The sequence below is a fragment of the Grus americana genome, chromosome 5 (genome assembly GCF_028858705.1).
Source record: "Grus americana isolate bGruAme1 chromosome 5, bGruAme1.mat, whole genome shotgun sequence".
NCBI classification, from domain to species: domain Eukaryota; kingdom Metazoa; phylum Chordata; class Aves; order Gruiformes; family Gruidae; genus Grus; species Grus americana.
This window is the reverse complement of record NC_072856.1, coordinates 59,049,514-59,065,212: the sequence shown is the minus strand read 5'-3', so window position 1 is coordinate 59,065,212 and position 15,699 is coordinate 59,049,514. Positions and strand designations below refer to the sequence as shown.

General features: G+C 37.4%; 1 protein-coding gene across 22 annotated transcripts in view; it reads left to right on the top strand.

Annotated features, from left to right (window-relative positions):
• Positions 1-15,699, top strand: part of CDC42BPB (CDC42 binding protein kinase beta) — a 94,662-nt gene that overhangs the window by 41,974 nt on the left and 36,989 nt on the right. For all 22 annotated transcript variants that reach the window (XR_008577220.1, XM_054826108.1, XM_054826107.1 and 19 more), the window contains exons 4-9: positions 2,711-2,806; positions 7,231-7,379; positions 10,199-10,292; positions 11,539-11,739; positions 13,436-13,684; positions 14,936-15,015. Coding sequence is in view for 21 of the 22 variants with exons in the window: in XM_054826108.1 (XP_054682083.1) it covers positions 2,711-2,806; positions 7,231-7,379; positions 10,199-10,292; positions 11,539-11,739; positions 13,436-13,684; positions 14,936-15,015 (869 nt within the window). In the remaining variant the exon portion in view is untranslated. The remainder of the gene's footprint in view (positions 1-2,710; positions 2,807-7,230; positions 7,380-10,198; positions 10,293-11,538; positions 11,740-13,435; positions 13,685-14,935; positions 15,016-15,699) is intronic.

The following is a 15,699-nucleotide window of genomic DNA, read 5'->3' as shown; positions in this document are numbered from 1 at the left end:
TAATATTACATAAATTGGCAGTTAAGAGCAATAGATTTTAGGGGAAAATACACATATCCCATCGATACTTGCAGCAGCTCTGTTAAGGGGCGAAGGCTAGCTGCTTGCCGAGGACTGAGCCAGCTGACCCTTCTCTGTCCTATTCTTCTGTCCCCTTCCTGACACCTCCTTCCCCCAGCCTGCCCTTCCTTGTCCCTCCCTTCCTTTCAGTGAGTCAGTGCCAGCTCTTTTCCTGTGAATAAATCTCCTCCCTCTTGTTAAGCCCCTCTTCACCACTGCCTTTGACTGATTTAGTCACAGTCCATCCATGGGTCCACGCTCTTTACAAGCGGCGGCAGCCACTGCCGCTTGGCTGTTCTTTGAGCCATCAGGAGAGTTCACGCTCTTGGCTGTGCTGCATCAGCGGTTCTGCATTAAAGCCTTCCCACATATGGGGGAAATTTGGTGCCCTTTCTACACAAGTTTCAGTAGGGTTAATTCTTTGGTCAATATAGAATTGTTTTAAACATAAATACTTGCAAGAGACTCCCAAACTGTAATGGAAATACAGCTATGCTGGCTTACTTCAGTCATTTTTAAAGTGACTTAATTAAATGGCCAATCTAAATAGCCAAAACGTTTACATGTAGAGATGTCTGGAGAGGAGGAAGGTTATCCACCAAGGAAGAGGTATAATGAGCAGTAGTTTTCCGAAAATACACTTAGGACAAGTAATCTTTCCACTGATTTTCTCCATCTACAAAGGACAATAAAGGAACTGTCCTCTCTGCTGTGGCCCCTTTTCTTTTCCTGTTCAGTTTGCTCACTTGATTTGGCTTTTCTGGATATGCAGGTTATAAAGTCTTGCTTATCAAGTTCATAAAACATCTGGGTGTTAAAATTTCCCAAATGTGGGAAAACTTGTTAGCTTTTAAAATAAGGCTTGCAAGAATACAGTAGTTTAAGTGGGCAGTTCCACTGAAAATCAGAGTTCAGGTGTTTTATTATCCACTGTCCAAGTGGTCTAAAAAGCATGTTGTTATACTGGTTTACGTTTGGTTTGTATGACTTATTAAACATAGTAAAAAGTTATCTGAATACTGCTTACTTGTGTACCAGCTGCAAGAAAAATCCCCATATGGTTGGAAGCCACTAAAATACAGGAAAGATTAGTGAATATCAACTGACATCCCTAAACGCCTTGCAAGCAAAACTAGGCATGCCATTTATGTTGATAAGGTGGACCATTTGTATTTGTTGTTCTGACAGCAAAATACATAGTCATAAGTCTATTACTGTTGACAGTTCCAAATAAGTCCTGACTGGCTGATTAGGTAGCCTGTCATGCTTTTTCAAAGCTTGTCTCAAGGCCTTTTTAAGCTAGTGTAAGCAGAAAAGGAGAGGTTTAGACTTTGAATTCATGATGCAAAGTGTTCAGCAGCATTACTGTTTTTGAAGTGTTCGTAACATTCCCTCGCTATTTGAGGTTGCACAGTGAACTGGATCAAGGAACTGATGTCTTCGAAAATAAACAAACTAGTTTTCTGTGTTGGCAGCCTCCCCACGTCATGGTGCCAGAAGAACTGAGAAGCGCTGTGCTCTGGTGCTGTGGGCAGGGATAGGATTACTTGGAGCTGCTGTTGCTGCCAAACTTTTTGTAGAGTGATGCTTTGGCCTTGTATTCCTAAACCGTTAAACCACTCTCAGTTAACATTTAATTACAGTTTAAATCTCTTTGCACCAATAATTGCTGACTTTACAACATGGCCGTAGTATGGTCATCTTCAGTAGAAATGTAAATTGAGTTTTGCTTCCTTAGGGGGAAAAATGGTTGAAATACCTTTAGAAGATGCAATCAGTGTATAGTAAGGCTTGGGCTTCCCAGGAATGTTCCTTCCTTAGCACAATTTCCAGGACATCTGGACAAGTGGCAGTGGCCAAAAAAAAAAAAAATATTATCTAGAACCCCAACACTTGAATCTGCAGCTACCGAATATCCTAATCATGGCTTTCTGAATTGAGAGTAGTGGAAGAGTCCCAAGGTCTGGATCTTGATGGTTCTGATCCAATAAAAACTTTATTATAGTTTTATTAAGGAGGACTCGCTTGATGTTTATGAAAGTTGGTTTTATGTAAAGATGCTGAGAAAACCTGTTAGAACTTGCTTCTCTGAAGTGTTGCAGTGTGCTATTTGAAGTAGAGGAAAGATTATTGAAAATGAAATTGTATTATACTGGACAAAGGTAAGACAGGAAATAAGTAGATTTTACTATAGTGTGTTGGCAGTGTCTGGAACTGGAACTGCAATGTAAGAAAAGTATACATGAAACTCTTATTTTCACAAAGGTCTTTTTCACAAGAACCAGACTGACTTCCTAGAGCCGTTCTCTTGCTGCTACAGATTTCAATGACAAGTTATCATTCTTCTGTATTTTATAAATACATTATGGAACAAAGATTCAGTGTAGGCTCAAACTTGTTTGCAGGCTTTTTGGTGTTTTGGGGATGTGTTGTGTTATTTTTTAAGGTCACAGTCAGGATTAGAGTGACTGAATGCCTGACTACAAGCCTGCAGAGATTCCCTGGCTCGTCACTAGTGCAGACTGAATGCCAATGAATAGAGACCTCTGTTCAGTAATTTTAAATAATCCCATGAAACATCCATATATATTAATCCTGTGAAAACTACTTGTTGATGTTGACAATGGCTTTTTCCCCTCTCTTCCTTTAGACAGCTTGCTTCCGAGAAGAGAGAAATGTCTTGGTGAATGGAGATTGTCAGTGGATTACTACGTTGCACTATGCCTTTCAAGATGAGAACTATTTGGTATGTTTGATTCATTAGCAAATAAAAGCTTTAGATTATGAAAAAACTTCATTTTTGGTACATTTGAGGATATTAATGAAATAAGTCAGTCCACCTCATGCTTCACAGCAGTATTTTGACATCTTGTTTTCTCCTTGAAGAAAAACTTCAAAAGACTGACTGTAACTCCAGGAGAGTGAGAAAGTCTTGTAGTACTATAGTATATAGAGGTTTAGTTAAGCACCTTAAATGAACTAATCTACCCTTAAGTTTAATGTTTTGGATAACATTGCAATTAAATAATATGGAAGGTGTTAATTCTATGAAAGTAAGAAATATTTTTATCTTACTTTAAACTTGCAGATTGTCTCTTGAAGCGAGATTTTGTTTAAAAATTACAAAAGTAATTTAAAATTTTATTTTAAAAAACAATTAAACTGATATTTTAAAAGGCTCAGGAAAAAGTCTATTTCTCAATATAAATTAAATAAAAGATGTTTTAAAATCAGGACATTGGTCTTCTCAGTAGTTTGAGAGACTTCAACTGTTTGTAAAGAAATTCATTATTCCTCTTACATTTTTTTTTTTTTTTAATGATGGATTACTAGAACTGTAACATATAAGCTATGTTTACCTTAGTCACAGAAGTCAGGAGAGTGCTGGTCAGGAGCAAAATCAGTAAAACCCCAACATACTACAATATACTGAACCATACAGCTTCCGTGTGGCTATGTGCGGCTGGGTTTGCAAACCTTCTATTTCTGTAAGAACTGACATCGTTGTAGTGTGAAAGTTTTCACCTTCTTAACATTTGTTAGATTGTATCACAGTAGCAACTCATGATTATAAATAAGAAAAAAAAAAAAAGTATTGATAAAAGGCTGCCAATGAGTTCAGGAACTAAGCATGTGAAAGTTAGGAAATACTCAAACTTCTTCACAGGCACTGAAATTAAATTATTTTGAGTGTCGTGTTAAAAGTATTTTTAGAATAACAAGCACATTGTAAGCAAATAAGTAGCTGGGTCTCAGACCCTCATTTACAGGCTATTTGCATTGAATGCTTTGTGATAGATCCAGATTTTCACCCTCTCTAAGTTTAGTGATCTCTGGCACTGCCTCATGAAGATAGCTTGTAATTTGAAATTCCCACAGAACCGAACAGCCTTCAGCCTTGCATAAAAATAACCTGAGATGTCCTATACTGTAGTATTTCCAAGTAGCTTCTAAGAATGGAGCTACCTATGAGAAAAATGTTAGCTGTGCAAGATAGCAAGCACTAGTAATGATAGTATAGAGAGGGATTGAGTGTTGCTAATACAATTTTATACACATCTGTTCCAAGCAAGCTATAGCAGTATAATACATCTTTTTTTCCCCAAGTTCCCAAAGACGTTTAGATGTTGAAGTTTCACTTGACAGCAGAATTTAGACATCTAGCATCTAATTTAAGATCCATTATCTAAGAAGGCAGCAACTCTGCCTGGCAGCCGAAGTCAGCAGATTCCCAGCTTGCCTGAGGTCTGGTTCTGCATGTGCTGAGATGCTGCCTTCCAGTTTGATCTGTTACTCAGCATCCATATCATGTAGATGTCTGGTGCTTGCAGATGGAGTGAATCTGCATCTCAGTCACTCTATTGTAAGTGATGCATGAAGAAAAGGTGAAACACTTTCATCCAAGAACCTGAACAGAAGATTCTTTTCCATACCATATAATTGGTTCACTTGTCTGGGGGCTAAAAGATCTTTGTTCAATTCTCTGCTCAGCTTGAAAAAGTCTATAGCCATGTTTTTCCACATCTTGAGAGAGTGCTACCACGTTACAGAGCCTAGGCAGACTGGGTTTACTTTTTAGCTGTGCTGTTCATCCTTGATTCTTGTAGAATGAAATGCAAAGCTGAGAACAAAACAAGAACAGACAACAGAGCTTGGTTCTCCAACCCAGAGTGGATATTGGTCCTCTGAAAGAGAAAGCTGTAGGTTCTGATATCTGCTCCCAGTAATGTTTGTGCATTGTAGCTAGTGATTCTTAAATGCAAAACCCCGTACGCTAACCCTGAAGCAGAGAGAGAACCTTGGTGTAGGGCTTTGCCGTCCTCCTCTGGCTGCATGAGAAAGGGTTCAGAATGAGACAAGTGAAGAGAAGGTAAGATGATAAAGTAGAAAAGTAGTAGCTGCCCTTGGAGAGTCTAGAAGTAATTGGGGTTTTATTCCCTCTATTTAGTATTAGTAGAGCATGTGATGATGCAGAATGTAAATATAAGCAAGAAACGCAAAATGTTCATTTTCTGGTTCTGCTCCTGTTTTAAAATGGTTTAGAGGTAAATACACCATGTGGTAGTGTTTTCTAGACAGCCAACTCTTAAATGACATTACATGGAAATGCTATCACGACTTTTTTCTGTTCTTAGAAAGCTTTTGTAGAGACAGTTTGAGTCAAGATGGGTTAAGTAAGCCTTTGGTGATTTTGCTGAAGCAGATATGGTGTAGGTGAAACATAGTTCATGAATATTAGAAACATGTATGGGACCTGAAGTTCTTAATCTCTTCCAGATTCAAATCTGTTAGTTTTCTTGTGACTTAGCAGAAAAATTTTCTTTCCCAGTCTCATTCATGAAGAAGGGCATGTGTGTGTTTGTCTCCTGTCAGCCTCTTAAAGGCTTCTGAGTATTCATGAGAGTATTTTGGTGTCTTTTTTTCCTTTGATTTCCAACTACTCTCCTCCTGTTTGATGCAGTCACTTCCCTGGAAGAAATGTGATACCTCTAGATTTCAGCATCAGAATAGCCTTTATTTTAACCCCATGTAAAGGGAGAAGTGCCTACTGGCATGAAGATTGTTGTAAATTGGAAGATAAATAAGATGTGACTTTCTTATAGAAGAGGCTTCACCATCTTCCTCTGATCCAAGTACCTCGTTTCATGGGTCAGCTGAGTTCTTACTGAGTTATGAACGCTGTGGGAGCTGAGGGAAGTTCTCTCTTTGACGGGCCGGATATTTCAGCTCTCACACAAGGCTGTATAAGCTCTCTTAGTCTTGAATTTGAGAGAAAATACTTAAATACAATATTACTTTTCAAAGATTGCTGGTTCCTGTCTGTCGCCTTTTGTTTTCAAACATAATTGTTGCACGCGTACAGTGTTCCAACGCAGGTTTAAAATTCCTTGATGGGTTGTGCAATATGAACTGATTTGATTTCAATGTAAGTGATGAAATTTGCCTATCAAATTAAGCTGTAATTGGAATAAGGTGGAGAAAAATATTAAAACCTGTGCCTTTTGGAATCACTCTTTTAAGCTGAAAGACGGTGAGGAACTGGTTAGTATTGTACTATATGTTCCTTTGTGTTGCTATCTTCTTTAATTTGCTTCCCTTGTGGAAGGTGAATCTGTGGCAGGAACAGTGGATTGCAGGTTGCTTTACCTTGAGTAGAAAATGACTGCTTTGGAAAGTTAATTCCAGAATAACCAAAGTTATTCCTAAAACCATGTATCAAATCATCTTGGGAAGCATGGAACAAAATGGCTCAAGACTGGTAGCACTAGATAAAGTCATTATACTCGAAGTGACGGTCTGGATTTAGGTGGTTATTGCTAGGAAGTAACTAAAATGTAATCCCCGTTTTGTGGTATGAGAAACAAATAGTAAGTCTGAGTCCTTTTCTTTCATGTTACCCTATCTGTGTTGGTTCTTTCCATGGATAGGATAATGGCCTAGGAGGCTGCTTACTTTTTCATTGAAATAGATTCAAAAGAACATTAACGTTTGAAATTTTTTTTTTTTTTTTAAATTCCCCACTGTTGTGCCTCTGGCTTGACAGTGCTTCTGGCTTGTCATGGGCATCCGTAATGTATAGTGTCAGGAAGCTCCTGCCAGCTATGTTATGCATCTATGATGTGGCATGTGCCAAGATGAGTATTTGAGGATGTTGATGTGCTAAATCCCACTTTTGGAACCACTAGTAGTACTGAAATGGTACCAAAACTAAAAGTAGTAACGAAATCTATATTTTAGCCTAAGCTGCATCAAGTATTGTTTTTAACTGTATTTTTTTTTCTCCTGCATCCTCTGGAAGTTGTCAGTTTAAGGGTTGATAACCTGCATGAATTTTGATGATACTAGATAATTTTCTCTGTAGTTAAGACAGAAATAAACTCACCCTGATTTACTCGTTGTTTGCTGCCATATCTTGGTTGTGTGGTTTTTTACAATAAGAGCTGAATGCTGATGTGTCACCCTTGCTGTGATTATTAAAGGAATATGGTATAGGTTTCCACTAAATAAGGAAATAAAAATAATGCAAATTATTACCAATTTTGACAATTTTCCCCAGGCATAGGAAGAAAACTTAGTGAAAGGGATTTTTTTCAGCAGAAAACTGATGAATTTTATTTTTTCTTACCACCTGTCTCTCAGTACTTAACTGCTTTATTTCTCCTTTTTCAGTATCTAGTAATGGACTACTATGTTGGTGGTGACTTGCTGACGCTTCTCAGTAAGTTTGAAGACAAGCTTCCTGAAGATATGGCTAGATTCTACATTGGTGAAATGGTGCTTGCTATACATTCCATACATGAGCTGCATTATGTGCACAGGTAAAATACTGTCTCACTTGGGAAAAATACACGTACAGTTATACAAAGTTAATCCTAAAGATATTGCTTCATCTACAAATGGGCACAGTAGCCACAAGCAAACTGCTGTGGGTAGTTGCTTACTATATATAATAGCTGTATAAGCTATTACATTTTAAATATCAAGTTTTGATGGATTGATATTATAAGCAGTGACATTTATCTGACTAACCTTTTACTAAAGCTTTTATTTTTAATCAGGCTTCTTGACTTATTCTCAATTCACTTAATGAATATTTATCTGCCTTTGTCCAAGCCAACCTAGAAGTTTGAAGCAGATTGAATTCTCTGCAAATGTTTAGATGTTCTGCAAAATTTACGCAGACATGATAGCGTCGGTGCATCTGTTTACCTGAGGTCGTCCTAAACCAGTTTTTGTGATGAGTGGGCATGTGCCTGTCTAAAAACTGCTTATGGCTGTATGAGCGGGGTCATGATAGGTCACTGAAAGTCCTGGATCAGGAGAAGTGGACTTCACACTAGCTTTCTGTCTGACTTGGCAGGTACATCTTGGCCAGCAGGTCCCTTTACCTCTTTGTGCCTTTATTTCTTCGTCTGTGAAATAAGGACAGTTTTACTGTCTCTTTTATGAAATTTATGGGTGAAATCCATTAGATGAGGTGATTTTTATTTACTAATAATGTTTAAAAGACATAGTGAATTCTCAAGCTATAACACTTTGAACTCTTCTGTTCAGACTTTGATCACTGTTCAAAAACTAAAAAGAGAGGAGATACATAAAGTCTGTAATGGTCCTGTGAATAAATGCGGACAACGTGTGGGGATTTTAAAATGTTACGGACTCAGAGGCACCATTGCACCCATTTCTGAGGAAGATGGCCTGACTAACTGAGGAGCTACATCTTTGCATGGGGCTGAATGAATGTCTGTTGTGGCAGTAGGAATGAATGGCTCTGAGGCCAAAACAAATGCTTTGAATAGGAGGTGTATGAATGCCCAAGAAATTACTGCTTGGCAACTGGAATGGATTAGGAGGAAGCATGATTGCTCTGGAGAGGATTTCAAGGACCCTTTAAAGGCTTATATGACCTGTTAGCTGTAGATAGGAAACAGTGGAGCTCGGAGTCGAGGCATTAAGCTTTTCTGAACAGAAACAGTGTTCCCTTAGGCAAGCGAGGTCTGCATGCAAAGCAGAAAAGCAGAGATCTGTTGGATGAGATTGGCTCATGCTTCAAATGGCACTGTGAGCAGTGTTCTTTAAAAAACAAACAAAGGAAAAAAAATGGTCTGTAGTTGTATGTAGGCTTTAATAGTCCTCTGCACCTACTGAGCTTGACTTATGGGACTGTAAGAGAATCTTGACAATATCTGGAACTGAAATGTATGGAATAAGTTTAACAATAGAAAATTACTAATGAGTTTATTGGGAAAGCATAGTGAGATGGTCTAATTTTCTGGGTTAGTGCATGTTTTTCTGTATTATAACAAGAATATAGGCATTTAATTTATGTTGACAGGCATAGATTAGCATTTACCACTTCGTCTTAAATACTGCTAATGAGCAACAGTATTAGTGAAGATTCAGTAATTCATTTCAAAGCATTAGCCCTTGGTTAAAAAGTTTTAATTCAAATTTGGGTTATGTTGAAAAAAATTATCAGATTGGCAGGATTTACGAGGACCCTTTGTTAAACCTGTCGTGGTTTTTCTCATAAGTCTCCTCAAGTGTGAAACTGTGGAATTCAGCACCTTAAAAATCAGACATTGGCAACTTCCACATCTACGTAGCAAGGTGTATTTGACCACATTTTTTCCCTTGTTCCTAATAACTCTAATCTCTTTCTCAAAAATAAAGTTGAAGCTGTTTACAATTTTTAAGTTTTTGAGCACATGTAGGGGCATTTGGAACTTCCCATTTGAAAAGAAATACAGTATTTTATGGTGCAACAAAACTGGTGGGTTTAATGTAAAGTGCATGTGGCTTTATTTGTTACTAATATGTAATATTTGAATAAGTATGATATCTAAAAAGCCTTTAAAACCACCAACAAAAAAACCCCGAAATAAATCAACGCATTTATAGGTCTTGTTATCTTTTTTTGCTAGCTCAGATAAATATTATTATTTCAAAATGGCATGATGATATGGTAGCATGTTGGGAGTTGATCTTGGGTAGTGTGGACTAAAGAAAGGAAAGGAGACTGATATGAGTTACCTTGCAAGACTTGGATGTTCTAGAGATAAGGGAATTCAGTTGTTTGTAACTGCTGCATGTATACAGGATGCAAGGATCTTTAGGTACCCATAGAAGAAAATGTGCTGTGCAGTAAGTAGTATATAGAAAGTCTTGAACAGCAAGTGAAAAATACTGGCCAACAGAAATGCTGGACAAAACTTAGAGAAGCAGTAAAAAAATCTTCTTAGATAACAAGTTAGAAATTGGTTATAAATCTTGGTGAAAAACATGAGATGCAGAGATTACCTTTTCTCTTTTGTCTGTCTTGTCCCTAAACAATGTATTGTGAGGCATGTAATCTGGAAATGATGTTGATGAAATAAACTATCTATCAGTTACAGTTGTATGACTCATCGTAATTGTTCTGTTTGGTTATTTGACCATTCAGAGTTCAACTTTGAGCTGAATCTCTGATACAATCTAAGTTCAGTGGGAGGAGAGGCTTGTAAATACTGGAAAAAAAGAGTTTGCATCCATGGGTACCCCAACATAAAATTCTTTGTTATTCTGATGTAAGATTAATCTTTACAAGCAGAGCTAATATTATATATTTATAACTTTTCACTTCTTTCTATTATAACAGGGACATAAAGCCTGATAATGTTCTTTTGGACATGAATGGCCACATACGACTGGCAGACTTTGGGTCCTGTCTGAAGATGAGTGAAGATGGCACAGTATGTATGAAGCAAAATTTAATTGAGTTGCTGGCAGTGGGACCTTTTAAGTCATTTGTTGCTCAACATATTTATAAAAAGACTTTTGACATCTTTGTCTCCTTGTTTTACACTCTGTTACCTTTTAAAGTGTTAATTCGCTATATTTTTCTATCTTTTACCTTTTTTCCTACTAGCTATTTGAGTTCTCATGAGATGTTTATGAACTATCCAAAGATCCTGTGTTAAAAAAAGGATAGAAGTTTGATGTTATTTATGTGTTGGAATCATAGGTGACCAGGAACCTAGCAGTCATGACAGACTTCAAGTATAAGCCTACCAAAATGGAGGAGATAATTAATAAGCAATTTATTTGATATCCCTTTTACAAAAGGAACAGCGACATTATGGTAATTGGCCATCTTGTGCACCACATTGTATACATCCCTAAAAGCTAAATCACTCGAAGTTTGTTGTGTGTTTTGCCTAGTGTAGGGTGCTTCCAGAGGTGCCAGTCCTGCCAAAGTATGGCATCCAACATCATTCATCGATTTTGGCACAAACTCAGGTCTTGGTGGTGTTGTGTAGTCATAAAATGCCTGTCAAAAATTTACCATATTAAAAGGCAGAACGAATTGGAAGGAGCCATTGTAACTCTGTGAAACCTGAGAAAGTATTCCTAGAGATGCGAGCTGCTCTGCCACTGCCCTGATGGTCAGGGCTTCCCCACTACTTGGGCACAGGGCAATTCCCCACCTTACACCTGTATTGCATCCACTTACACATTATGGAATAAGCATTAAACCAATTTCTGACATAACAAAAATAGGGAACTACTTGTCCTGGGACCTTGTTTTACGATCTTCAAATGAAACTGTAAAACTTGGGTGTAAGACTTGAACTCCTTATTCGTTCTTCATTTCAACTTCTGGCAGCCAATTGCAGTTTTAAAGTATAAACAGACACAAAGGCAAAATGTATTCTCCTCTTGTCTTTCGGCTCTCACAATAGCTGTGATTATTTTGGGTTTCTGCTGTGTTCAGAATAAAGCATACCAACAGATTTTATGTAGAAGTGGACTGGAACTTAATCTTTGCGGTCTTTGTTACTTTCTTAATATTTTCTCTATCTTGTTGCTGTGATTTTATAAATTTCTTCCAAAATCATGTCCTGGTGTCTCTCTTTGTCAGAAATACTAGTGTGTGAGTGTGAAAGTTGCTGAGAGAACCTGAATATTTACAGGAATTATGTTTGCCTTCTTTTTAAGGTACAGTCATCAGTAGCAGTGGGTACACCTGACTACATCTCCCCTGAGATCCTGCAAGCAATGGAAGATGGAATGGGAAAATACGGGCCTGAATGTGACTGGTGGTCATTGGGTGTCTGCATGTATGAAATGCTGTATGGTGAAACACCCTTTTATGCAGAGTCATTAGTGGAAACCTATGGGAAGATTATGAATCATGAAGTAAGAGCTATATTAAATCTCTGTGTATTCACTGAGTTTATAATGTTTACGGAGAAACTGTTATCACTTAAAGATATTGAAGGGATAGTAGTTCTCTTCTTCTTGATGTTTTAGAACCATATTGTGTAGGTTTGTTGGTCCAGGTTTTAGGAATGTTTGCTTTTCTGAACTGCAGAAATTGAATTCTTTGTCAAATTGAAATTTTTTTCTAAATGCGGATGATGTTCTGGTTGGAAAATCTAAGCAGTCATCGCAAAATCAAAATTAAAACCAACTCTCGTGTTAGGCCTATTGAAAGTTTCCTCTGGACTGTGCAGGAGAAATGAGGTAATGCATTATTTACACAGCTGTGCACATTTTGTGTCACACTGATAACAGTACAAAAAAAGGAACAGGCAAGCCAACCACTGTAGACATGAGCCGCATGAAGAACGTGAGGTTGGAGGAAGTTGCCCAGAGTAGAAGTGGTAGAAAAATGTGAACTTGAGCTGCATGAAAAACATGAGGTTCGGGGCTTTGTCCAGGGTCAGAGTGGTAGAGAAGAGTGGGAACTTCTGGGTGCATTTTGAACAGTAGAGAATAAGAATAAACCAGTTCATGGTGTCCTTTCAAGAGCTGTGTTTACATGCATACTCATCCTAGGTAGCCAGAAGCTGTTGTGCAGGGTGTATTGGTGCAATGAGCGCAGTTTACTGCTGGTTCCAGTGCCGTGCTCTCGCAGTGAAGCGGTGATGGATAAGACATGAAATCCTTGCTAGAGCTGACACCCTTGCTGTGATGATTATGAATCTGTCTTTTGCTCTAATTTCTTCAATGAACTAACTGGTTGCCAAATGTAACCAGGGTAAATTCTGACTGCCTGGCACTTAAGCAACTTGTGAGGAAGTTTGAAGCTGTTGTCCGGCAGACTTTATATTTTAATCTCATTTAATTTGACTTATGCTGCCTTGGTCCCTAATGATCTTATTTTAAACTTGAAAAGAGTATTATAAAAAGATATATATACTATTGTCCTTTAGTGAAAAAACACACCATAAATTCTTCTTGACTATGCAGTGGAAGTAGTAGCAAGCTAAAATACAGGAAAAGTCTTCCTGATTTTTTTTTTTATCTAGAGTAATTTCAGATGTTAGTGGTAAGTACTTTTTTAGATCTTCTGTTTGTTTAGGATAATATAAATCTTTACTAAATTATATTTTGGTAAGTAAACAGGTATTTAACCTATGAATTAGAAAAATGCATCCTTAAATATAATAATATTTTGTGGAGAATTTCCTAGCATCATGGGTTCTTAAGGGTTGAAATTAATAAAACCTCAAGGAGTACATCTTCAGAATGTTGATAGATCTGTGACTGAGAATACCAGTGAGGGTCTGCCTTTATCGTATGATCTTTAATACATTGTAGTGTGTTAAAATTCCAGTTAAAAAAAAAAGTTTGCTTTTCCTAATAGAGTGAGTTTCAAACAGATCTGTATTAAAGAAATTGAGAAATGATTATCTGTCCTCAAAATCCATTTTAACACCAAAAGTCTGTCACTGAATGTATTGCATTGTGCTCTGCCACTGCTCACTGGAACTAGAACAATGTTTGACTATTCATTTCCAGTTTTATTAGTGTAACTTAGCACGTTCTTTTTGAAAGTCATGAAATGGATTCCTTCTCTAAAAATTTCTCGGTTTGTTTTGTTTTCTAGGAACGATTTCAGTTTCCATCCCATGTTACAGATGTATCTGAAGAAGCAAAAGATCTTATTCAGCGACTTATCTGCAGTAGGGAGCGTAGACTGGGACAGAATGGAATAGAGGATTTTAAGTCTCATGCATTTTTTGAAGGACTGAATTGGGATAACATCCGAAACCTAGAAGCACCTTATATTCCAGATGTTAGCAGCCCTTCTGACACCTCAAACTTTGATGTAGATGATGATGTATTAAGAAATCCAGTGAGTCTTTTTTTTTTTAAATATTACTACTGCAAGTATGCAACCTTGCTGCACTATAACATAGTAGTGAGAACTTATTTCAGAGTAAATGTTTGTTTGGGGTTTTTTTAGTTTTAGTAAAAGGAGTAAGTAGAGGATTCATTAATAAGCAGTGCTAATGAAATAAGTTTGTTTATTCTTTTAAATTCCAGAAAGACATGAAAGAGATTCCTGAGTATAGCAGATTTAGTTGTACTTTCTTATGGATATGCACTGTGGTGCAGCCTTACCACAGTGCGTATGTTGTGTTCTTACTGCGGTCATAATGACACGAATGCTCAAAGCTGATCACAAGTAGAGCTACTCTGAGAAATTTCAAAAGAATGGAACCTCATTAGCCTGTTGCCATTTATATCTGAACTAATCCATTTTGGCAATTGCTACCACTCAGAACAGCATTTCACAATTTCTGATAATCCAAAATGCTGAAGAAGGGAAAAACGTTAATTTTTCACAATTGAAATGACTCATTTTTCATATTTTAGCATTAAATAACATGGTCAATCAAAATGAAAATGTATTTTGGTGGGGAAAAAAACTTCTGTTGCCTTTTTAGTTTACCTTTACAAGGAGCTTGTATGTGGATTTATTCCTTTTCAAAGGTGGGGAAAAAGAAATTGTTTTCAGAAATACACATACATTCTCCATGCAGCTTGCTGCTACTTCTCCACTCACTCAGGAACCAGGAGGTTGATTTTTGGAGTGGGGACATTGGTGTTCCCTTCTTCCATTTCTGTTGTGTAGTAGTTGCTAACTCCTGTCAGGAGGAGCGGAGGGCTTTTGTGGTAATTTGTTCCATCAGCTTGTATTCCAAGAAATTAAGAGCTTTTCCATATTTTCTGATTATATATCTAACAGTAACTAGCATGCTAAAGCTAACAGCGTGCATTTTGGTGCCAGGTCAGTTTTAATTAGCAACTTGAAATTTCAGGTTTTCTTTAATGGTTGTATTGTGCTTTGAACTTGTTGAAATGCTGCCTGCTCAAGAGGCTCCTAAATTCAGGCCATTATATTATTATTATTATTATAAAAAAATTCATCCAGGCACACTGGAAGGCTATACAATGAAGCATAACTCCCAATTTTTAATTGGTATGTGTTAAAAAAAGTCTTTCCATTAGCTGTCTCTCTTTAACCATAGAGGCTAAATCAAATGCCTTTAGCTCCGGGTGGGTTCTCTTTCGGGTTTTCATGTATGTTGTTTTTATTCAGGAAGTGGTGCCACCAAGTTCTCATACAGGCTTTTCTGGATTGCATTTACCATTCGTTGGGTTTACATACACAACTGATAGGTAAGCAAAAGATATGTTGTTCATTAAACTTGTTTCCCAAATGCAGTTAATTCTAGGAAATTCTCATGTTTATAAACATGTAGAAAGGTTGATGTCCATAGGTGTACCCGTGGATAAGCTTTTAACCCTTTTTTTTCTTCCTCAAGTGTCTGAACATATTTTGATCATGCTTGCCAAGATTAGATGCTTTTGTATTTAATATTTTATGTATTTGAAATGAATGAAAGTTAAGGGACTAGATGTGTCACTTGCAATTGGGTATAAACTTGCTGTTCCTGCATTGAGAGGCTGAGAGCAAGTCTGGTCCACATTGCATGTCTGCCAGGAACAGTTCGGGATTAGCTCATTGCTCCAAAGTCCTGCTGGCAGGCTAAGGTAACATAGATGGTTCTGCGCATGGACAAAGTGGATCACTTTGCACATCTCTGAACTGGCCTCCATCTGACTTCTGAAATCCCTCAAACATATACTTGTCTCTGATCTTAAGGTTATTCTGCCCTGTTTGTTATTCCATTATTTCCCTCCACTGGGGTTTGTTACCCCATGCAGTACTATTTCAGAAAGAACCCAGTATACACATCTCGTCCTTTTCAGAGTTAGATAATGTGGCTTGACTTAAATCCATCTTTGTCACACTTGCAACTAAACTTTTGGGTTTGTTTCTCAGCTCTCTCAGTGCAGTAC